Source organism: Monodelphis domestica, chromosome 1 (assembly GCF_027887165.1).
Source record: "Monodelphis domestica isolate mMonDom1 chromosome 1, mMonDom1.pri, whole genome shotgun sequence".
Classification (NCBI taxonomy): domain Eukaryota; kingdom Metazoa; phylum Chordata; class Mammalia; order Didelphimorphia; family Didelphidae; genus Monodelphis; species Monodelphis domestica.
Window position 1 is genome coordinate 121,471,024 of NC_077227.1, and position 24,723 is coordinate 121,495,746.

Sequence of the window (24,723 nt, forward strand, 5' to 3'; positions counted from 1 at the left end):
TCTCATGGAGTCCCTGGCACCTAATTGGTTCATTCAAATATTTAGGGAATTTGTTGCTTGGGCAAGGTTTTGTAGTTCTTATGTCAACCTATTCATTCATTTTCTTTTTTCCCTTCATCTCTCTTTTTTTCTATTTTTTTTTTCTTTTGGGTGATCTCATTTAGTTTACAAAAATACTTTTCTAAATTTGCTGTATCTCTTCCATAAATTCTAATAGATCATGACTAGGTTGTGTCTTTATATGAGACAATGCTTGTAGATATTTTGGAGCCATTCTCTTCTGGATTTGTGTCTTGAGTATCTTTGCCACCATAATAACTAATAATAATGAGGTCTTTTTTATTGCTATTCTACTAGCCTTCTTCCTGACTTCAGACTTAATTTAGGATTTGGCTCTACCATACTTCTGAAGAGAAATCTAGGGCTGGTCCTCTTTCTGCTTTCTGGTGGTATGAAATCTGATGTTATTCCATAATCTCAGGGGTAGGCTGGAGACCATAAGCTCTCAGTACTCTCAAAATGGGCTGATAAAGGGAAAAAATCTGATTGCTGCTCCCTTACCCTGAGCTCTGTAAGTACAAGACCTAGCTTTGGGTCTGAGCAATAATAAACTGCTACTAGAGTCAGACCATAGCAGCCAGCAAAATAGCTCTGAACTTTCTTTCTCCTTTCTCCATATTTAGAGAAATGTCATTTTCCTTTCTGATCCCCTTTATAGTCTATCTTCTAACTGGATCATGTATGACAAAGCTTCCAGTTTATTTCCGTCCTCATTGTAGTGCTCCAATATGTCTGGTGGTGTCCAGTATGGACCTGGTGAATAACCTCTCCCTGAGTACTAGAATGTTCCACAGATGGCATGGTCCTGGCCAGCCCTGGGGTTTTCAGACCCTCTTTGCTGTCTTCCTTTCCAAGATGAGATGGACAAATGATTCATTATGACTTTTTCTAGATTTCTCCATTAAGATTTGTTTGGGTGTGTTTTCTAGATCTTTTGCAGAACAGAACTCATTACATACTGCTTCTGACCACTCATCCATTTTGGCCCTGCCTCTCTTGAATAAGCTGAGAGCTCTTACCATCTCACCATGCTCCCTCACAGCTTTGCTACTTATTACTATTATGCCTTGTCTGGTAATACTCCTAAGTCTGTTTCTTTAGCCATGTGTTGGGGATAAAAATATCTATATATCACCTATCACACATGGAGTTCTGTTGTGAATCTCATGAAAAAATATATAGAAAAGTCTTTTGAAATATGAAGCACTCTAGAAATATAAGATAATATTATTAGTTTTGGATATCAAGAGTATCTTATCAGTGATAGTGTGTACTCCAAGCAGAATACCTCAAAAGGGAGTGTAATTCATTGTGAGAGTAAAGAGGAACCAATGTAGACATCAATATATCTTATACCAAAGTCTCCATCACCATATAATAGTGAGGAATATAAAGGAGGACAAGAGGGATGATCATTGGTAGCTTTCATGGACCTGTCTGTATATATTGTTTATCTATATTTTATGTTCCTTAAGAAATAAGTTCAAATGGTAAATTATTATTCCAAACAGAAGATCTAATTTGCAGTAAATTTATTTTATGACCTAATGCTTACTATCTCTATAATAACTACTCTTCCAAAGAGAGTCTTTGTGACTCTTTTCCTTCTTTTTTTCTTTTTTTCCAGGGCAGTAACCATATGTCTCCGCATCATTGCAAACATCCTAGTGCTCCTCTCACTTGCTGGGAGCATTTATCTCATCTACTTTGTGGTAGACCGGTCCCAGAAGCTGGAGCGAACCAAAGAAGAACTGACGCTTTGGGAAAAAAATGAGGTGTTGCATATTAACTCTATTGAATAAGGAATGGTTTTGAGAAGGCTCATTCCAGTTTTCTTTTGAAAGTATTGATTTCACTCATTGCAGCTATGCTACATTTTCTTAAGGATGGTCAGAAATAGTCCTGATAACTTCCCTTCGTCCCATCCTACCCAAGAGTTGCTTAGAATTAGAGGGAGGAAAGCCAGAAACTTTGCATTTTAAGTCTTGGTGTTGCTGTTTGTTGTTCAGTTGTGCTCAACTCTCTGTGAACCTGTTTCAGGGTTTTCTTTGCAAAGATACTAGTGTAGTTTGCCATTTCCTTCTCTAACTCATATTATAGATGAGGAAACTGAGGCAGACAGGGTTAAACCACTTGCCCAAGGTCACAGAGCTAAATGTCTGAGGCTGGATTTGAATTCATAAAGATGAATCTTCTAGATTCCAAGTCCAGTGCTCTATCCACTGCATGACCTAGCTGTCTTAATAGCAAACTTTTATTTTTCTCAACCATAGAAGGCTTTGGAAATACCAGTTTAAGTTGATCTTCCTCAACTTCACATATCTCTAGAACAAATGTCACCTTGGTTTCAGGGATCATCTGTTTACCTACAGGGATCTGAAAAGCAGAAGTGCTTTTTTTTGCTTTTTTTTTAGGAATGACAATTTAATAATCTAATTCTGAGGGAAGTAAAAGCTCAGGTCACTTCCAACTCCAATATTTTAGAACTACACAATATAAAGCTGGTAAAAAAAAATATGTAAGAATGGCATAATATTCACAGTCCACCTACTAAGTGGTTTTCTAAAATGAGTTATGATATGAACTTAAGGTTAAGAAGAATTTTGATGGACAATTTATTGTGTCTATTCTGACAAAATTACATTGAGACCATGCTAATTAAGTGAATCCCTATCCACAATTTTAAGATATTAAAAGTAAATTCCATAATTTCTTCTGGTAACAACTTATCTGTCAGGAAACTCACAACTCAAACTTAAATCTACTGGATATGTTTCTCCCTTTTCTCTTCTCAGAATGAAAGTAGACAACCACAAGTTAGAATTGTCTGAAAAAGAAACCAAACATAATTCAGTATCAAATTCTCTTTAGCCTTTTTATTTTCCCATGATTTTTTACCAGGTCCTATCTTTTATCCAAAGTGAGGGAAATAGGGACAAAGTAAGCAGAGCACTGAAACAAACAATGAAGTTGATTACTGGAGTCAACTAACGTTTTTTTAAGCACTACTTTTTTTCAGCGCACTGTTTTCTGTGGTGCTAGAGATTCAAAGAGTAAACTAAGATGCAATCCCTGTCCTCATTGAACTTACAGTACACATACACATATAGCAAGTGCATAAAGGGGCTATAAACTAGATGCCATATGAAATTCTAGTGAAAATGATTTTACTGACTGGGAATGAGGAGAAAAGACCAAGGAAGACTTCCTCAAGGAGTTGCAGTTTGAATTGGGCTTTAAAGGATAGATAAGAATACAAAACATAAAGGGTAAGATTCCAATTGGTTAGCATAAGAATAAGTATGGGCATAAACATGAAGATAGGAAATGGGAGAAACAACTATAGGGCATAATGAGTAGTTCAATTGGCCTAGAGCAGAGAGTATATGGAGGGCAATAATAGGAAACAGTACTGGGAAGGTAATGTGGTACCAGGCTGGCCTTGCATTCCAAGTTAAGAAATTTGAGTTTTATTTAGTAAATAATAGAGAGCCATCTCAGACTTTGGTCAAAGTAACATATCCAGATTTATGCATAAAGAAGACTTCCTAGTACTAATAGGTTTGGAGGGATGGGACGCTGAGGAAGGAAGATTAGTTAGAATGTTATTATAATAGTCCACTTGGGTGGTAGAATGCCTATACTTTGGTAGTAGAAGTGGAAATAGAGAGTGAAGAAGGGAGTGATGGGAGCATTATTACAGATGTAGAATCAATGATACTTGATCTATAAGTCCTAATTTGTGTAAATGACTTGAGAGAGAGAGGGAGGGAAGGAAAGAGAAAAGGGGAGAAAGAGAGAGAATCTAATACCAGACCTTTAAACATGGAAAACTGAATGAATAAGTAAATGACAATGGCATAGACAAAAGTAATGTATTTGAAGGGCTGTCACGAAAAAGAAGGGCAGCTAAGTGGCACAAGGGATAGAGCACTGGGCTTAGAATCAGAATGAAGATTCATCTTCATAAGTTCAAATCTAACTACTATCTGTGGGATCCTGGCCAAATCACTTACCCTTGTTTGCTTCAGTTCCTGATCTATAAAATGAGTTGGAGAAGGGAAAGGCAAGTCACTCCAGTATCTTTACCAAGAAAACCCAAAATGAGGTTAAAAAAAAACAGACATAACTAAAAAAAAGACAACAAAAACAACATGTAAAGGAGACATTAGACTAGTTCTGCTTACAACTTTAGGGAAGAGCTAGGAGCAATGAATGAGTGAAATTGCTGAGAAACCAATTGTAGGTCTTTGGAAGGAAATACGTCCTGACAATTAGAATTGTCCCAAAGTGAATTATGCTACCTCTGAAGATATTTTCTGTCTCACTGGAGATCATTAAGGAAAGGTTGGATGATCACTTATTAAGGACACACAGTAGTAGTAGTCTCTCAGTAACCGAGGATGACGATTGTCTTTGTGCATTTTCATCTATGGTGTATATATGAGTGTGCACAAAGACACTTGTGCGTGAATGAGATTTAAGTGGAAAAGTCGACGCACAGAGACAGTCCCACTCTCTCGGTGTTGGAAGCCTGGGTCCAGTGGCACGAAAAATCGTTACACCTGGAGACTTCCTCAGCTGCATCGGATGGCTGTGTTGTCTTTTGTGCTCCAACACACCCTAAGCACTCCACAGTGCTTTGCTGCGTCGCCCTCTCAGCAGTTGAGCCTTCTTATTGGTTTCTTCCTCATGTTCCGCTGAAGCAGTCTTCACATGCTGGGTGAGCAAAGCCTTAATTCACCAGGGGTCTATGACCCAATGGCTACCCTCACAAGGTTTTGCTGGCCTGTCGAAGCCGTTGCCCAGGGTGTAGCTGCTGACACATGGTAGCAGCTACTAGGAGCCACAAGTGAGAACTGGGTGTCAGGTGAGGGTCAGAGGTTGGAGAGCTGCCCTAGGAGGGCACGACAAGCCCTCCATACCAGAGATACTACTCCTCCCTGAACTCCCCATACACCCCACAGTAGGTTCTTAGTAAATGCTATTAATTCTTGAAGAAGAGAATATTTAATATTTTAAATAAATTTAATATTTAGTGATAAATTTAAAAGTTTAAATATAGATGACCTTTGAGATTCCTTTCAGCTCTGAGATAACATAATTCTGCATGAAATCAAAATAACAAGTTATTGAAGAGAATGCAATAAGCTGTTTTGATGACAAATTGAGTTTGAATTGCCAGTGGAATATCCCAGTGGCATCTAAGTACTAGGCATCTGAAGAGACAGGTGTATAGCTCAGAAGTCCAAATCAGCAATACAGATATGGAGGATCACCTCCACAGGGTAACATTTCTACTCCAACATTCCCCCATCTGTCAGAACCAGATTAAATTGTAATTGGGAAATATTTAACACAATAAATAAAATGCAATCAAACATAAATAATGATAATATAAGGTTTTCTAAATCAATAGAAGCTTCAAGGATGCTTTTCTATTTGAATTTGACACCTCTGGGCTAAATAATCTCTGGTGCCTTTTCCAGCTCTCTCTGAGAGTTGGAAATCTGAGTTTTCCCCAGATCCTCAGTCTTAGAAGCACTGGATGGCATAGTCATATGAAATGAAGATCGATTTTCTCACCATCCAGGTACATGTAGTATTACCATTATTTTAATAGCTTCCTACATCAAAGAATCACTGTTATTTTATGGTTGCTTACTCTTTCACTAATCAATTGACATTCTGAATCACTCATATCATTTGTTTACTATGTGTTTAACATACAAAGGACTCTATGACCCCTATTGCCAAAAGTTGTAACTAATATAAAAAATTTAAATGATTTCAGATCTCTAAACCTAAACTTTCCTTCCTTGGTAGGTCAGTGTGGTGGTTTCCCTGATTACTATGATAGCTCCTTCTGCCTTTGAACTTGTGGCTGCATTAGAGATGTACCACCCACGGACTACACTCAGATTCCAGCTTGCAAGGTACAGTAATCACTTTCTATATGGCTAGTATATATAGTATTCTTTCCAGAGGGCTTAGCGTAGCTGGCATACTCATGCTTTGTTCCTAATAAAGATAAAACAAGGCTGACATATCTGTTCTGATCCCTTTAACCCAAAGTCCTTCCCCTGGGAGTAAAAGAAATAGTGAGGGAAATGCATCTTTCTCTGGAGGTGAGATGGTATACATTATTATCATCACCAAAAAAATGGACAAATTCTAGAATTTTTAGAAATTTAAATATTATTTAATCTTGCTCCTCATTTTGCCAGTGAGAAACTGAGGTCCATGGAGATTAAGTGACTTCCCCAAGGTATCAGCATTAAAAACTATAGAGCTAACCAAGCCCATATTCCTTTTCACTATATAATCATCCTCTCCTTATCTGAGAGAGAGAAATGTCTTTCCTTGTGTCTACCTTACTAGGAGCCACTAAAGAGAATCTAAATTGTTATCTAATTTGTCCTTACAATAATCATATTAGGTCAATTGGTACCATTGTTCTTGTTTTATGGTAAGAAAAAAAAAGCTTAGTGTATTTTCTTTTATACTTCTCTACCAAATTGCAGCTCCTTGTGTTGAAGGGTTATGTTTTATTTATCTTTGTGACTCCCCCACAGTGCTTAACACCTATTAGGTTGGAAGGGGAAAAGGAATTTTCTGTGAAAACATACACTGATTTTTGCTACTATCTAAATATGTTTCTCTTCTCAAATCTAATCCTACACACTTGAAAAAAGAAATATATCTTGAGAGGGAGAGGATTACAAGCAGTTCTTTGTGTCTGGTTTAAGATTCCTGAACTAGGCTAAGTCTTGCTTTTTGCAAAGAAAGAAAGGAAGAGAACTATAGTTAGTCATTAAAGATCACTGAGATAGTGTGACAAATGCAGGTATAGATTCCCAGAAATCTGACTCCTAATACTTACTATCCTACTAGATTGATTATAATTATCTCTAATTTCTGCAATACAGAGCCATCAAACAAAAGTGTGAAGGTCTAATTTTTTTTTTTTGCATATTTGTCACTTTCAGGGTTCTTGTATTATATCTTGGAAACCTGTACAGCCTCATCATTGCTCTCCTGGACAAGGTGAACAGCATGAGTATTGCTGTGAGTATTCTATCATGTTCTAACAGCATCTTCAAACACACAGAGGAAAGACTACTATTGTTAGGTTTGCATATGCTGATGGATAAGTACTTGCCACATAAATAAAACCCATGTAATCTGGAGAAAGAAAAAAAAGGAAGGAAGGAAGAAAGAAAAAAGGAAGGAAGGAAGGAAGGATGAAAGAAAGAAAGAAAGAAAGAAAGAAAGAAAGAAAGAAAGAAAGAAAGAAAGAAAGAGTGAGAGAGAGAGAGAGAGAGCAGAAAGAGAGGGAGAAAAAGAAAGAGAAAGAGATGTATCTGTACCAGCTACCTAGGCCAACCATTGTACTTTGGACAGCTCTAATTTTTAGGAAATGTTTCCTGATATCAAGATCAAATTTGAAATTTTGCATTGGTTCTACTCTCTTTGGCCAAATGGAACAAGTCTAAGCTCTTTGTGGCAGCCCTTCAAATATTAGGAGAGAGCTATGATATACCTCCTATCCACCTATCTTCTCTTTTCCAGGCTAAATAAATGCCTGCTGGAACAAAAATTAAACCCTAGCTCCCCAATCACTATTCTTGGCCAAAATGAGTTGAGTTTCACATGCTATGGGCACATGAAGTCATTTGTTGAAGGAAAGGCATCCCTAGGATCAAAGCTTCATTGACATGGATGTATGTGACCTCTGCTTTACTTCCTACAGGAAACTGAAGCCAAAAATAATGCAAGCATCTGGGAATATTCTCCTCACTTCCTACCAACCAGAGCACTTTCTGAGGAAGAGAAATGGTCCCCAACAATTTCTGGTATCCAAGTGAAACAAAACAACACAATTCAACATTACCTAATACCCATTACAGTCACTAATAAGACAACTTCCTACAACTATAATGTGCAGAATCAACAGGACCAATGCTGGGAAACATATGTTGGACAGGTAATCAGGCTTCAACAAATTGGTAAATTTGTTGTTATATTACATTGATTTATGAGAGAAAAATGAGTTAGTCTTATTCATGTCTACTGAGAGCTTCAGGTAGGTACTTAATCAGTATTTGTCAAAAGAATGAATAGATTAATATCTAAAAGGTTTAAATAGGGGGAAGCAGCAGATAGCCTAGGATTAATGCAGATTCAGAAGGTGGGGGAGGGTCTGGTGGGTGTAAAGGGAAGACAGTCTATAGGAATATGTTTGTCTTAAAAGAGTTTAAACTAAAGAGACCTAGTACTATGTTTTTAGAAGAGGAAAACAATCTGCCTCTAAACATTTCTTAAGTGCCTACTATGTGCCAAGGACTATGCTAAGCATGCTAAGCACTAAGAATGCACAGAGGTAAAACATTGTCCCTGTCTTCAGGAACTCATAAAGTATCGAGAGAAACAATCTTAATTTGGAAGAAAGCAATATTAGAAACAAATGGAAAAAAATAAATCAAACTCATAATTTTAAATGAAATAAATAACTTGATAAAACCAAAAGGTGACTGACTGGATAGGAAAATCTAATCTCTGATTTACAAGAAATATAAAAATTAAGGAGTTGAAAAAAATTTTACTATGTAACAGGTAAATCAAGAAAAATAAAAGGAGTGGCAAACATACTATCAGAAGAAATAAAATGAAGATTCAAAATATAAAAAGGGATAAACAAGAAACTACAAAGTACTGAAAGAAACTGTAGATTATCTACTGTGCCAATACTAAAGAGAGAATGAAGATACTGGCAAACAGATATGGAGGTGACAGAAAGAAGACACTAAATTTAAATAGTCAATAACCCAAGACCTTTTACTTTACAGGAAATGCTGAAGCTTTCCATTATTGACATGATTTTCACAGTGGCAAGCATTCTGCTTATTGATTTTTTCCGTGGTCTTTTTGTTCGATATTTAAGTGACTGTTGGTGTTGGGACCTGGAAAGCAAGTTTGTAAGTTAAATGTTATGTTAATTTAAGATATCTTGTTCAAGAAGTTTTGAGTGAGTTAACTTAACAGTCTCTTGATGTCCATTTGTTACATTAGCCAGAGCAAAAAGCTCTAAGGAGGATAGTTTATATGGGAGAAGGGGAAAGACAAATAGAACTAGTTTCTCTCCTAAGATTAATCTCTCTGTGTCTGTTCCTGTCTCTGTATCTGTCAATCTCTCTTCCTCTGTCTTTGTCTGTTTCTGTTTCTCTTACTCACTCTCTGTCTCTGTCTTTGTCTGACTCTCTCTCACAAATACACACACACAAATATACACACAGATATCAATAAATATGAATATAAATAAATATGAATGCAAATACAAAATAAATAAAATTCCTTGGTTCCCTCGCTTGAACAAGAGTATTTTATTCACTATTTAACTATTGATTTTATTTCTAGCCAGAATATGGAGAATTCAAAATAGCTGAAAATGTACTCCATTTGGTCTACAATCAAGGAATGATTTGGTAGGTAGCAAAGTTTTTTCCATGTTCTAGTCGGTCCATTTAATCTAAAGGCTTCAATTTATGACTGCACCATTAACAAACATACCCAGCATTATCTTCAGAATTTAAAAGTTCTATCACTTCAAATAGTAATGATCATCTATACTTTCTTAAGACCTTCATCAGTTCTCAAGACCCTTTATAAGCCAATCATATATATGTCCTGAAAGGGTGAGGATGCTAAAAAAAAAATATTCAATTAGTTTTGTTTTTCAAAACTGTCAGCTACCTCATTAAAAAGTGATCTCAAAATAAAACTCAATATAAGCTGGTATGAGACAGCTTTTCCTGAGCTCTACAAAGGAGGAAAGTAAGAAGGGTGTGGAAAAAAAGATTAATGAGAGTTAACATTATGACTTTCACCTCTATTCATCTATGAACCTCCATTTGGTTCATCAATAAAATAGATTGGACAAAGTGATCTCAAAAGTTCCTTCCCATTCTAATATCCTATGATCAGTGAAGTGATCATAAGGGTTTTTATCATACATTTTCTTTTCCATATCTTCTTTTATTCTCCTGTCTTCCTCACTTCTTATAGTTCTTATACTAAACAAGAGGAAGCTATGATGAAATAGAAAGATCACTGGTTAGGGAGTTCACACCAAGTTCTGTTCCTAGCACTGCCCCTAAATAACTGTGTGGCCTCAGATAATTCACTTCACTTTCTTATACCTGTTTTCTCATCAGAAAAGAGGGGAAGGCTTGAGCTAGAATAGTCTCTAAGCTTTCTTCTGGCTTGTCTTTCCATTCCCCTCCTTCTTCTCTCTTCTTTTCTGCATCTCTTCCAACATAATCCCTCAACTCCACAGCTCTTGCTTGTCTTTTCTCTCCAAGCTCTCAGCTAATTCTAAAATACTTTGAGTTCTTTTAGTTTTTGTTTCAGTTCCTCATGTTCTGCTGATAAATGGCACCGCCCCTCTTCTTGAAGTGAAAGGAAAGAGATAATGACTCTTCATCTGAAAATCGCGCAAATTAGCCTCCATTGTTGCTGTCCTCTTTGCCTTTACAATGAAAAGAACACTGGGTTTGGAATCAGAGAGTCTAATTTTAGTTCCCAGTTCTGACACTTACTACATTATGTCTCTCCTTTGCATCACTTTCCTTATTTGTCAAATTAGCAGGAGAAAGAGTCCATGCTTCTAAAGATCCTCTATCTCTAAACCTGAGATCCCCTCATCTACATTCATTTCTGTAGAGCTCATTTCCTCATCAAGCTATCATTACTCTATCACCTTGACCTTTCTGAGCTAACTGCTTGAATTACTACAGCATTTCTAATAGCTAATTTTGGGGTTCATCTTATTCACTGGTGATGGCCAGGTAACCTTCCTACAATGTAACTCTTATACATGTGAGTAAAACTCCTTTAATTGTTAGAACAACCCTGTGGAAAAAATGAACTAGAGGAATTCCATGTGAACTAGAATGATCTCTAGGAATTGATTCAGAGTGAAAGGAGCAGAACTAGGAGAACATTATACACAGAGACAGATACACTGTGACACATAACAGACTTCTCTGCTAGCAGCAATGCAATGATCCAGGGCAATTCTGAGGGAAGTATGAGAAAGAATGCTATCCGCGTTCAGAGAAAGAACTGTGGGAGTAGAAAGACAGAAGAAAAACAATTGTTTGATCACATGGTTCTATGGGGATATGATTGGGCATGTAGACTCTAAATGATCACTCTATTGTACATACTAATTATATGGAAATAGGTCTTGACCAACAATACATGTAAAACTCAGTTGAATTGCTTGTTGGCTCTAGGAAGGGGGAGGGAGGGAGGAAGGGAAAGAATATGAATCATATAAATTTGGAAAAATAATCTTAGTTAATCAATTAATTAATATTTTTAAAAAAGAATAACCCTGTGAATTAGGTATGCCAGTTGTTATGTTCATCTGGCAGGGGAGAACTCTGTAAGACAAAAATTTCTGTGACTTTCCCAAGATCACATGATTATTGATGAACCCAGGACTGAAGTTTCCTATATCTTAATACAGTGGTCTTTCCACAAGACCACACTGCCTGGTCCTAATTGTTTAATGATCCTTCCTTTCAATTCTGTTCAGACCAGTTACCCACAATACCCAATAATAAAAGGAAAACAGGCAAGTCAAGCTTTATTAGTCAGAGAATTAGAGCTGATACATAGAGAAAACCTTCATTGGGCCAAGTAGTATTGGAAAAAAAATTTCTAAGGGGATCATGGACATTTTTTTCCTTCTGAGAATATTTAAAGACAGCATTCCTTTCCATATGCAGAGAAGGTTCAGATCTATGAACATTTATAAAGGGACCTGATCATTCCTAAGACATGTTTCAGCTCTAATAATCCATGAATCAATTAATATATACTTTTAAATAATCTTTCTTGGCCCATAAATGCATAGTGTTAGTTTCCTGTCAAATTTCTTTATATGACCTCTAATAATATCAAAATCTATTTTACAAGTTATTAAACTCAAAGGTCACTTATTAGATTTGCACTGAATATATGACACTCTGCTAGACAATGGGGAGATAAAGATATAGATGATATCAACCTTCCTTTTAAGAAGATTATAACCTAATGAAGTAAAAAGGTATTTACATAAATGCCTACAATAAGAGACAGTGAAAATACAAAGAAAGGTCCAAGCAAAGTGCTATGAAAAATACAAAGAATCTAAGGAGATAGGTGAGGCTTCATGGTGATAATGACAAGTAGGAAAGGACTCAAAGACATACAATGACTTCCATAGTTGTAGAGAAGGGATATCTTTCAGCAAATAATTTATTCAACTACCATTATCATTGATCTTCCCTATGCTTATAACAATCCCTCCTGTGGATAAGTAAATGGACAGAGGAGTCAAGTGGATGTTTAGTATAAATGACTTCCCTCATCACAAAATCATTCATATTTTCCTAATTTGTCATACTTGTCCCTCCTTAATAGTCTTGATGTTTATAGCAAAACTATTTAACAATTCACTTTTCTCTTCCCTCAAATCTCTTACTCTCGTCTTTCCTTCATCCATTCTTTCCCACTCTTCAGTTTTGGATCACCTATCACCATCTACTTTCTTAAACAATGATCTAGGTCTGGGGGGCAGCGATGTGGCACAGTGGACAGAGTGTCAGGCCTGAAATTGAGAGGACCTGGATTCAAATTTGACCTCAGATACTTACTAGCTGTGTAACCCTAAGAAAGTCACTTAACCCCCAATTGCCAAGCCCATGCCACTCTTCTGTCTCAGAATTTATACTAGGATATAAGTTAAAGGTTAAAAAAAATGATTTAGGTCCTGTTTCCTAAATGTAGGTTCTCCCCTAAGCTCTATTCTGGACCCTCTTTGCTTCCCTTTCTATAGTCTTTCCATTGATGATCTCATCAACTCCCATGGGTTTTATTATCACCTCTATGTTCATTATTCCATAATTTATACATTTATTCCTGATATCTTCCTCATCTCTAATAGCCTGTTTGCAAATTCAATATGTCCTAAAGGGAAACTTTTCTTTCTCTCTAAACCTGTGGCTCTTTCTGTCCCTATTTCTGTTAAAGGCATTAATATTCTCCTTATCATAAAAAAGCAGAACTTTGGAGACATCTATAACACTTCTTTTTCATATTTACATTCAATTATTTTTTCATTTTTCATCCCCATTATGCTTCATATCCATCCCTTTTCCTCCACTCCCACAGCTATCACCTTAACTCAGGCCCTCATTACTTCTTGTCTGCTTTGCTATACTCCATTAATTGTTCCTGCTGCTTCTGGTCTCTCTCTTTTTCAATCCATTCTCCATTCAATTGTACAACTGTCTTCCTAAAACAAAGAAAGTTTTGACCAAGTCACTTGGCTAATATATTATAAGCCTCTTATTGACTCATCTTAAATATCAATCCCTTAGCCTGATATTTAATACCTTCCATAATTGGGCCCCAAGTTCCTCTTCCAGCCTTATTTTGTATTATTACCTTTCATTAATTCTCCATTCCAGTAAAATTGGATTACAGACTGTTCTCTGAATTCAACATTTCAACTCCTACCTCCATGCATTTGCAAAAGGTCTTTTCCTTACCTGTGATAAATTCCCTCAAATCACTGCCTCTCGAAATCTTTATTTTGCTTCATGGTTTAGTTTAACTCTGACCTTCTTAATATATCTTTCCTATATCCCTAAACTGTTAGTGTCCTCTTCTCCTTAAATTATCTTACATATTTCTCATTTCTATATTTGCTATACCACAGAATCTAAGCTCTTTGACAATTTTCTTTCATTTTAGTTTTTGTATCTGTACATCTAGGAACATGCTTTGAACATATTGAGCAATCATTAAATTTTTACTAAATTGAACATATGGCTCAAAGTAAAAGTTAAGGACTTGATAGATGAGAAGTCAGGAAGGGATCCAGGGAAGTCTAGTTTGGCTAGAACAGAGAGAATGAAAAATGAGTAGTAGAATGAAATTAGACTGGATAGGAAGACTGGAACTGGAAAGGAGAGCTTGAATATATATATATATATTAAAATAACAAATTCTTGAGATATATATATATATATATATTCTTGATATATATATATATATATATATATATATACACCCCCAATCTCCCCCCCCACACACACATATATATATATATATAGAGAGAGAGAGCTTTTATATGCTATTGTGTGGTAATGTTGATTTTTCTATTTTATACAGGATGGGAGCTTTTTTCTCACCCTGTCTTCCAGCATTCAATGTTCTCAAATTGATTGGTCTGATGTATTTACGGAGTTGGGCTGTGCTAACCTGTAATGTGCCCCATCAGCAAGTTTTCCGAGCCTCCAGGTCAGTGAAATAACTTCTTGAAAATAAAAGTAAAGAAACACATTACTTTGTGTTGCTGGGCAACAAAAATGCTAACTTGAGCAAGCACGAGCTGTTAACTGAAGTCTTAGTCGTAAAAATATTGAGAGGCTATCAGCCCAGAGTTACACTGTGTCATCCCTCATTCAATATTTACTTAGCACTTGTCCTGTGCTGGAGATTGTAGGGAATAAAAAGATAAGTATGATTGCCCCTGCCTTCAAGGAGCCCTTGATGAAAAAGGGACCAACATGAGGAAGAAGACAGAAGATGGGTCAAAATTCTGCCTTCCAAATTATTTACTGTGTATCTCACTTGAAAAAACTAATATGCCGGCTGACTCCCAACTTGTTGGGGAGGTATGGCTTTGCGCTCCCTTCAGTCACTCATCTAATCACATGCTGCTATATATGAGGAATGTCATTTTCTGGTGTCTGATCATGGCATCACTGAGGTGATCACAACTAGAAAGATTTCAAATGCAGCCTCAGGGATGAATGGTATATTTTGTCATCTCCAAACCAGTCACACAAAGGTCAGAGAGGCTGCTGAGGACACTAGAGTGACCACAAGGTCATGAACTTTTCATGGAAATCTCTCAAAGACTATTTACTAAGCCATGAAGGCATTGCAACCTACATCAATATTTAGATTGGCTTCAACTGATAAAATCAAAGGTCATTAATATATTGAAGTATAAATTACTTATTTATATAGCATAAGCTCCTACTAAGCTTCAAACAAGAAAACTCAGACCATGCTTTATCTGAAACTGAAATCTACCTAGAAGCGAACATAGAGGATTCTTTACAGAGTAGGCATTTAAAATAATTTCTTGAATTACAGTCATCTAGGCTCAATCTTCTGTGGCTAGCATGAGTATTCAAAGATCTAACAATTAGCCAAGAGGAAGAACCCCAGTTTGTGTGTTTAGGTTGTCTCATTCATAGCTTTTCCACAACAAATAGTTTGCGAACTTGGATAAGACAATTAACTTTTCTAGGACTCAATGTTTTCATCTGTAATATAAGGGAAAGGAGAGAAGGTTGAGAAAGGGCTGCATTAAATGAAGTCCCTTCTAGCTCTAAATCTATGATACTATGAATAAGGTAAAGAAAACAGAATGGAAGAACCCTATTTCTATGCAATTTATTCAAAGAAGAAGAATCAGGAGATCTTGACCCTAAGTTATCCAATGAGTTAGAGTACCTCTTGCTTATAGTTGCAAAAAAGCCACTGGGATAGTCTGGGAGCAGGGCCAATTGAAGATCCTTCACAGAATTTATGATGTGGTAAGGTAATTTAGGGACTGACTGAGTTTTGGAAAATAGATCCAGTCTGGGGAAGAGAAAAATGCATCATTTTAACTACAATGTCTGGTCAGACCATTCAGTTAAGCAAACTGCCTATGTCAAAAGTCTGAGTATTTGTAGTCATGGGTTTGAGGAAAGAGAGCTTCAGTCTTTGTTCCCTTTCAAAATAAAGGAAGAGATGAGGCCAAGCACTTGGATTATACAAAGAGAAACAAAACCTTAAATTACTATATCCAGATCACATCCTAAACCAGGTAAGGAATTTCTTTAAGGACTAGGATAGATATCCAAGCAAGATTTGTCTATGTGCTCAGTTGCGTTCAGTTAATAATAACAGCTAGAACTCATGGAATTTTAAGGACTGCAACTTGCTTTACATATGTTGTATGATTTGATCTTTATAAGAACCTTGTGCTGTTTTCATTGCCACTTTGCAGATAAGAAAACTGAAGGATAGAGAGTTTAAAATGATTTATCTAGGGTCACACAGTAAGTATTTCAGGCAGGATTTTAATTCATATTTTCCTAATTCCTAGTCTACATATTTCTATACCACTGTTGACCCCAGTGGCACCAATTCCATTCAAAGAAATAATTTAATCTTCAATACCATATTGACTCCAATTTAAGAGACACATGACTCAATCAGATATCAGACACAAAAGCTCAATACAGTCTACACTTACTTCTAGATTTCAATAACCTTATTTTTTTTTTAATTTTAATATTATTTTATTTGGTCGTTTTCATACATTATTCACTGGAAACAAAGATCGTTTTCTTTTCCTCCCCTTGCCCCCCCCCCCCCCCCCCCCCCCCCGCCTTTCCCTCTCCCATAGCCGACGCATGATTCCACTGGTTATCACATGTGTTCTTGACTCGAACCCATTTCCCTGTTGTTGGAGTTTGCATTATAGTGTTCATTTAGAGTCTCTCCTCAGTCTTATCTCCTCCAACCCTGTAGTCAAGCAGTTGCTTTTCAGCGGTGTTTTTACTCCCACAGTTTATCCTCTGCTTGTGGGTAGTATTTTTTTTTTTAGATCCCTGCAGATTGTTCAGGGATTGCATTGATACTAATGGAGAAGTCCATCACCTTCGATTGTACCACAATGTATCAGTCTCCGTGTATAATGTTTTCCTGGTTCTGCTCCTCCCGCTCTGCATTACTTCCTGGAGGTTGTTCCAGTCTCCATGGAACTTCTCCACTTTATTATTCCTTTTAGCACAATAGTATTCCATCACCAACATATACCACAATTTGTTCAGCCATTCCCCAATTGAAGGGCATCCCCTCATTTTCCAATTTTTGGCCACCACAAAGAGCGCAGCTATGAATATTTTTGTACAAGTCTTTTTGTCCATTATCTCTTTAGGGTACAGACCCAGCAGTGCTATGGCTGGATCAAAGGGCAGACAGTCTTTTATTGCCCTTTGGACATAGTTCCAAATTGCCCTCCAGAATGGTTGGATCAATTCACAACTCCACCAGCAATGAATTAATGTCCCCACTTTGCCACATCCCCTCCAGCATTCATTACTTTGCATAGCTGTCATGTTAGCCAATCTGCTAGGTGTGAGATGATACCTCAGAGTTGTTTTGATTTGCATCTCTCTGATTATAAGAGATGTAGAGCACTTTTTCATGTGCTTATTAATAGTTTTGATTTCTTTGGCTGAGAATTGCCTGTTCATGTCCCTTGCCCATTTGTCAATTGGAGAATGGCTTGATTTTTTGTACAATTGATTTAGTTCTTTATAAATTTGAGTAATTAAACCTTTGTCAGAGGTTTTTATGAAGATTGTCTCCCAATTTGTTGCTACCCTTCTGATTTTGGTTACATTGGTTTTGTTTGTACAAAAACTTTTTAATTTGATGTAATCCAGATTATTTATTTTGCATTTTGTAATTCTTTCTAATTCTTGCTTGGTTTTGAAGTATTTCCCTTCCCAAAGGTCTGACATGTATACTATTCTGTGTTCGCCTAATTTTCTTATAGTTTCCTTCTTTATGTTCAAGTCATTCATCCATTTTGAATTTATCTTGGTGTAGGGTGTGAGGTGTTGATCTAAGCAATAACCTTATATAACTCTATTCTCAATGAGAGAATCATTTAATTGCCAGTTATAGGCTGACATCAAATAAAATATCACACAGAGGACATGGTATATGGCCTGGCAGATCTCATTAACAACACATAACCAATCTTCCACTTATACTCATTCACACTTAGAATGTTTTGCCAAATGCACTAATATTAATATTTGAAGTACATCCAACCAGATATCAAGATATAAATTGTATTCTGCTTAATTATACACTCCAGAACATAAATCTCATGTCCAAGTCTTTGGACAATCATAAAAATTAGACTTAAGAGTTAGATGGCACATTAGAGATTACCTACTCTAAACCCCTTAATTTTTACTGGTGAGGAAACTGAAACTGGAGAGATTAAGTGATTTACCACACTATAGTTACAAAACCAGATCTTCTTAGTTTCTTCTTCCACTTCTACTATCTGAGGAGAGGCATTTATTGGACTGCAAGCTCATTTTGAATCATTAATATATGACAGCCAAGGAAGATAATAAGAACTTTAAGAGAGAGATAACATCCAGGAATAAGAAGGAAATAGGCAGTTAAGTAATATGGTGAAGAAAGAACTACAATTGAAATCAGAAAGACCTGAGTTCAAATTCTGCATCAGACAACATTACCAGTTGTATAACCTCTGTCTGCCTCAGTTTATGCATCTGTATATGAAAAGGCTAAGATAAATTGTGTTGTATACTCACATTAATCAAATCACAAATCCATTGATTTAAGTATGGCATTATAAAAATAAAGTTGGTAGTAGTAGTAGACTTCATTGTCATCGTTGTTGTCATCATTGTCTTAGGAGCCCTGTACCATATAATGTACTTAATAAATGTTTGGTTTTTGATTATTTGGTTTATTGTTATTGTTACTTAGCACCAAATAAATCTAAGCCACAGTGACAAATACTTTACACAAATTGCCTTATTTCGTCCTTGCAATTATCACTAGTTAGGTAAAGTGAGTATCATACCTCCATTTTAAAGATAAAGCTAAGGTTCAGAGACCCTCAAAGTCACATAATATCAATCATATTATAAATCCAAGTTTCCCCATTCTACAAATCCAGCATTCTGTGTACTCTGGTCTACTATTTATACGCCAATGTGTCCCTCCCTGACCATTGGTCCTTACTATGAGTTGTTTCCCCCAAATAAGATGTAATATTGTATGTATACACAAATATAAGTTGAAATAAAGCCAAATGTACATGCTCTTCATATTTATTTCCTTTTTGAGCAGCTTTCTGCTTCAGAAAGGTCAATGTCACACACTTATTTAGCAGTTCCTTGGATATCTGTACACATTGTATTTTTCTGCCAACAATATTTGGTTTTCTTGTAGATCCAATAACTTCTACTTGGCAATGTTGCTGTTTATGCTGTTTCTGTGTATGCTGCCAACAATTTTTGCTATTGCCCGATATAAACCATCTTTAAACTGTGGTCCCTTTAGGTGAGTGATTGCTTCATCATAGACTTGCTTTTGTTTGACAACTAAAGCCTGTTTAAAAAAAAAAACTACCTGCCAGGTATGTTCCACATAGTATGTTAATGATATAATTTCCCTCAACTTAGGTAAACTGAAAGGTAAATAGAGACATAAATAGCTTTTATGAAAAATCAAAATGACCATATAGTATTTAGTGGGAAGAAATATCTGACAGAGCTTCTTGTAATGATGAACTGAGAGGATCAGAATCATTTAATCATTTCATCCCTATTAGAAATTCTTTCTGTGGTCTGTGACTTTTTATGAAGTTGGGGCAAGGTAAAGTTGTACTTCTATGAGCAAACTGTCTTATATTTCTGGATTATTCCAAACCCCCAAGGTTAATGGAATGGAGTAGGGTAGTTGGACAGACTTTTTCACATGATAGGAAATCCCAAGGCTAAGGTTTGGAGTCTTCAAATTCCTCTAAAGCAATTGAAGCAGTCACTACCCCCATTGCGTAGCCCTTACCACTCTTCTGCCATGGAGCCAAATACACCAAATAAGAATAGGCTCTTTGGAATATCTCTTTCCAACCAGCAGAAGTAGTCAGATGACATATAGCCACAGGCAAGGTCCAGCCTCACTCACAACTCCAGGGGTTCCCAACAGTCAAGAAAATAACAAAGGGAAGACAGCTGTATATTTATGGCCATGGGCATGCTTTGCATCCGATAACTGCTCTGCCATCCCCAGGCTTGATGTTTATTTTTATACCCATTTTCTTGGCACACAGATACATTACCTAACACCCATGTCTAAATAGAGATAATTGAGGGGGTAGCTGGGTATCTCAGTGGATTGAGAACCAGGCCTAGAGACAGGAGGTCCTAGGTTCAAATCTGGCCTCAGCCACTTCCTAGCTGTGTGACCCTGGGCAAGTCACTTGGCCCCCATTGCGTAGCCCTTACCACTCTTCTGCCATGGAGCCAATACACAGTATTGACTCCAAGACAGAAGGTAAGGGTTTAAACAAACAAACAAACAAATAAATGAGATAATTGGAAAAATGATACATCAATTTTTAACAAATCATTTTATTAACATTCTTTATTCTTATATTGTGATTATAGATTCTTGAAAGCATAAAGGTTTCACACAAGATAAATGATTTTGTCATAGGTGGCTTATTTTTCTCATTGTGAGGAGTTTTGAGCTTACAAACAATCAAGGAAATTTACTTATTATTTTTTAATAAAAAGAAATAATCAGAAATGCTTAAAGACAATTCAATAATCATATCATTGAGGTTGAGAGATACTGGGGACACAACTCAGGTTTAATATTAGACTGATCATTTTTCAGGGTTTACTAGGGAGTTTCTCAAGGGGAAGAAACAAGTCACTGAGGCATGTTGAAGCTTGGTATAGCTGCACATTTTGTATGGGCCTTTATGATTGATTTGTATGCTGGCTTCATGAGAATAAGTTTCTGTAACTGAGAAAGTTCTGGGCTTGGCTTGTAGCTACAGTTGTACTGGGAATTATGTACCTAAGTAAAAGTTAACCCATGTTAGTATTTTGGGATTGGGTTTAAGGGTCTAATCTTTTGGTGTTGTTTTAGAGAAATAGAGTACAGATAGTTTGCTCTTGAATTATTGCTTCTGAGACTAGGGGGAATAGTAATCATGTCAATTCCATAAGTAAGGGATGTTAATGAGAGAAGTTATGCAAAGGGAATAGAGTGGGCAGTCACCTCTTGCCAAGGGCCGCTCTGTGGCCTCCTTAGCTACCACTAGTGACTTTGTCAAGGTGTTGTGGCTTGATGGCTCCCAGCACTTATATATGTGTGTGTGTCTATATATATATATATATATATATATATATAGACACACACACATATATAGACACTCTATACACATATGTAAATGTATATTTGCACTTAGATACAGTATGTTTGGAGAACTAAATGGCATATATTTAATATATGGGTGTATTTTCTGCTAAAAAATCTATTCTGGAATCTCATAATGGTGTGTAGTTGATTCTGGTTTCTTGAATGCAATAAGAGGGTAGTTTTAAATTATGATAAATCCTATCAAACTGGAAAAATTAAGTACAGGGTCAATAAAGTATTGTATTTCTGTTGTCTGAAGGCCACCCTTGCTGAATTTAGAGAAGATAATAATCATGGCTTGGCCAATCAGGTGATAAACTTTTGTAGTCACAAGTAATTATGAAGACTATGTACATGAAAGAGTTTAAATCAATTCATGAATGTGCTTAAAAAGTGATCCAGGGACCTCTGGTGGTCCTCTGGACTTTGTTAGGGAATATGTGAGATTAAAACTATTTCACAATAATACTAAGGCATTTTAATTTCCAAAATGGCAAATATTGATAGATAAAACATGCATAGCAAAAGTTCTTTAAGGAGTAGTCAGTAATTTTTAAGAGTGTAAAACAGTTTTAAGACCAAAAGGTTTGAAAAACACTGCTCCAAGTATAATTAAAGTCGTTATTAGGCCTATCCTTACTTACAGACTTACAGTAACTAGGAATATATTCTCTCCAGAGGCAGATATTGAACTTTGCACTATTCTAAATATAAGGAATCATTGTCTTCCTGTTCAGCCAAAATTTTCCTCTCTATAACTTTCACCTGTGGAAGACTCTAGATCTCCTCTTATGAACTGAGCAGAACATGTTCAATCCATCTTCTGTATAACATCCCTTCAAATCTTGAAAAAGAAAATAAACTTCAATGATGTTGAAAGGTTCTAGATATGAATGAATCATGAAAGTATTAAAGATGTTTTCAAAAGCTGACTCTGATGAGCAAGGTGTTCATGGACCAGCCTTATGAATATATTTCTCATATTTCACATGATTTATTTCTGGATCCTTCTCAAATTTTCTGAAACTCAAACCTCTCCCCATGTCTTCAGTCTGGAAGGCTAGCATGCAATTTCTATAACTTCTTTGTAATGGCAAAGGCACTCACTCAGCATTTGTGTGAGATAGTGCCATGGTTATAGAGGAAGACGGATTTCTAATTGAGCTTCTGGTCTGTGAATCTGCTAGGCCAATATATTGGGTTCCTTTCTTTTGTCTTGTTGTGGATTGCCAATATGATGCTAATGTCTCTATGACACCACCTGTTTGATTGACAATCCCACATTTCCCTTTCCTGAAAACCTCAATAAAATTCAGTTCACCTGCCAGCCTCTCTCTCTCACCTTCAGAGGAGGAGGTCTTTATACAGAAGGAAAGATTAGCAACATGTATTCAAGAAGTTAGAAGGAGAGTGAAGAAAATCTTATCAACTTTACGAGTAAAAGAAAAGATTCTTTCCTAATCTAATTAGCCTCTAGTTTCTCAAGAGGGGAAGAGAGAGACAAAGAGTCAGAAACACAGAAACAGAGACAAAGAGAATGCTTAGAAACCAAAATTTAATTTTAATTTTCAAGTTCATTACTCTTTATAATGAATTGACCAATTTTGAAAACAAATTTGACATGAGACTCTAAAGTTTGCTGTTTTGCATACATTATCAAATTGAAATTCACAATCACCCCTTGAAGTAGTTACTACAGTATGGAGAAGTTAAATGACTTGTCCATAGCTAGTATGAGCCCTGGGATTTGAACTAAGAATTTCTAGATTCTAAGCCTAGTCTTCTACCCATCTATGTGAAGTCAATGATATTTTGTGACCATGAAACAATTAACTGACTTCCATGCCTCCAATCTGCTCCTGAAGAGGCTATGGTTCAACATGTTAGCTAGCATATTTGTGTACATGCATGCATGCACACATGGGAAGGAGGGATTGAATAGTATGTATTGATTTGTTTCTCATTTCCAAATTTTATGTACAATTTTGTAATTTGTAGCTGCAATAACAATTGGATAGTCATCAACTAAAAATCAAATATAACTGACATACTCAAATTATCAATATTTAGTGAATATAATTATGGAGTAGCAGGTTGGCATAACAAATAGTGAGTATTCCCAGAGGAAGGAAGACATGGGTTCAAGTTCCTTCTCTGATGTAGTTTGGCTGTGTGATTCTGTACAAGCTATTTAGGTCATAACTGCCCCAAGATAATTCTACTCAGTTGATCAATATGCTAAATGACTCGATTAAAAAAAATTAAAAGTACAGACTATATGGCTATCCAGTGATTCCCTCCACTCCCTAGATGTATTCAAGCATCAATGGTAAGAACATCCTAATAAAGGAATTAAAGGCTGCAGGACAAATGACTTAGAAAAGACATGATATTCATCAATAAATGTTTCCAGGGCTGCCATGTAGAAAAAAAGTATTCATTTACTTTATGATTCCCTAGAAGGCAGAACTAGAAGCAATAAATGGTAGTTCTAGAGAGGATCTTGTTTGTTTTTGTTTTAGCCAGAATTGCCTAACAGGCTGACTTGTACAGTAGTAATTTCCCTATCATCAGAGGTATTCAAGTAGAGGGCTGGATTATCACTGTAAGGAGGATTCCTAGTACTGGCTGAAGAACTGAAATAGATTACCTATAAGGTTTCTTTCAACTCTGTCAGTTTGATTTTCTTGCCTCAGTTATAGCTTCAAGTGTTAACATACTGATATTTGGGTCTAGGGCCTATTCATTTAATCAATAGCAGTGTAACTTACTTTTTTTCTCTCTCAGTGGGCAAGAGAAAATCTATGATATTGTATCTGAAACTATTAAGAATGACTTTCCGTTGTGGTTCAACTCAGTGATTGGCTATGTCAGTAGCCCTGTTGTCATTCTTCCTGCTTTGCTTCTTCTCTTGTAAGTATGAAACTTGCAAATTTATCACAATGTTGTTTCACAGCACTGATTTAATCTAGTATATAAGATTAGCCAATGATCTTTAACTTTGGATATAATTGGTTGATTCCTTTCTTTATTTGTTTATTACATTGAAGTTTCCAGGTATCTCTCTCTCTTCCTCTCCCCTCCCTGTACTAGAGAAGGCATTATGTGACCAAAAATTATATATATATATATATACATATATATATGTATATATATATATAAAACTATATCTTGCTTGTTTCTATTTATCAATTCTTTCTCTGGAGGTGGACATACACAAGTCACAAGTTCTTCAAATAATATTTCTATCACTATTTATAATGTTCTCTTTAGTTCTACTCATTTCACTCTTCATAATTTCATGTAGTTCTTTCCATGCTTTTTTAATTAATCTGCTCATCATTTCTTACAGAAGAATAATATTCCATCACAGTCATATGCCATAACTTGTTTAGCCATTTCTCGATTGATGAGCATTCCTCCAATTTTCAGTTCTTTGCCACCACAAAGAGAATTGCTATAAATATCTTAGAACATACAGGTTCTTTTCTTTTTTCTCTCATCTCCTTAGAAATCAATACTGAGCATATCCTTAGCTATGGCAAGAATTCT

At 36.1% G+C, this 24,723-nt stretch overlaps 1 protein-coding gene and 1 long non-coding RNA gene across 3 annotated transcripts in view; one reads left to right on the forward strand and one right to left on the reverse strand.

Annotated features, from left to right (window-relative positions):
- Positions 1 to 24,723, reverse strand: part of LOC107650545 (uncharacterized) — a 78,547-nt gene that overhangs the window by 32,788 nt on the left and 21,036 nt on the right. The gene's annotated exons all lie outside the window — the stretch shown is intronic.
- The window catches only part of TMC3 (transmembrane channel like 3), a 67,283-nt gene that overhangs the window by 29,141 nt on the left and 13,419 nt on the right, over positions 1 to 24,723 (forward strand). For both annotated transcript variants that reach the window (XM_001362911.5, XM_056805963.1), the window contains 9 exons: positions 1,688 to 1,835; positions 5,887 to 5,996; positions 7,050 to 7,128; positions 7,814 to 8,047; positions 8,910 to 9,038; positions 9,478 to 9,545; positions 14,287 to 14,415; positions 19,189 to 19,299; positions 23,959 to 24,084. In XM_001362911.5, coding sequence (XP_001362948.4) covers positions 1,688 to 1,835; positions 5,887 to 5,996; positions 7,050 to 7,128; positions 7,814 to 8,047; positions 8,910 to 9,038; positions 9,478 to 9,545; positions 14,287 to 14,415; positions 19,189 to 19,299; positions 23,959 to 24,084 — 1,134 coding nt within the window. The remainder of the gene's footprint in view (positions 1 to 1,687; positions 1,836 to 5,886; positions 5,997 to 7,049; positions 7,129 to 7,813; positions 8,048 to 8,909; positions 9,039 to 9,477; positions 9,546 to 14,286; positions 14,416 to 19,188; positions 19,300 to 23,958; positions 24,085 to 24,723) is intronic.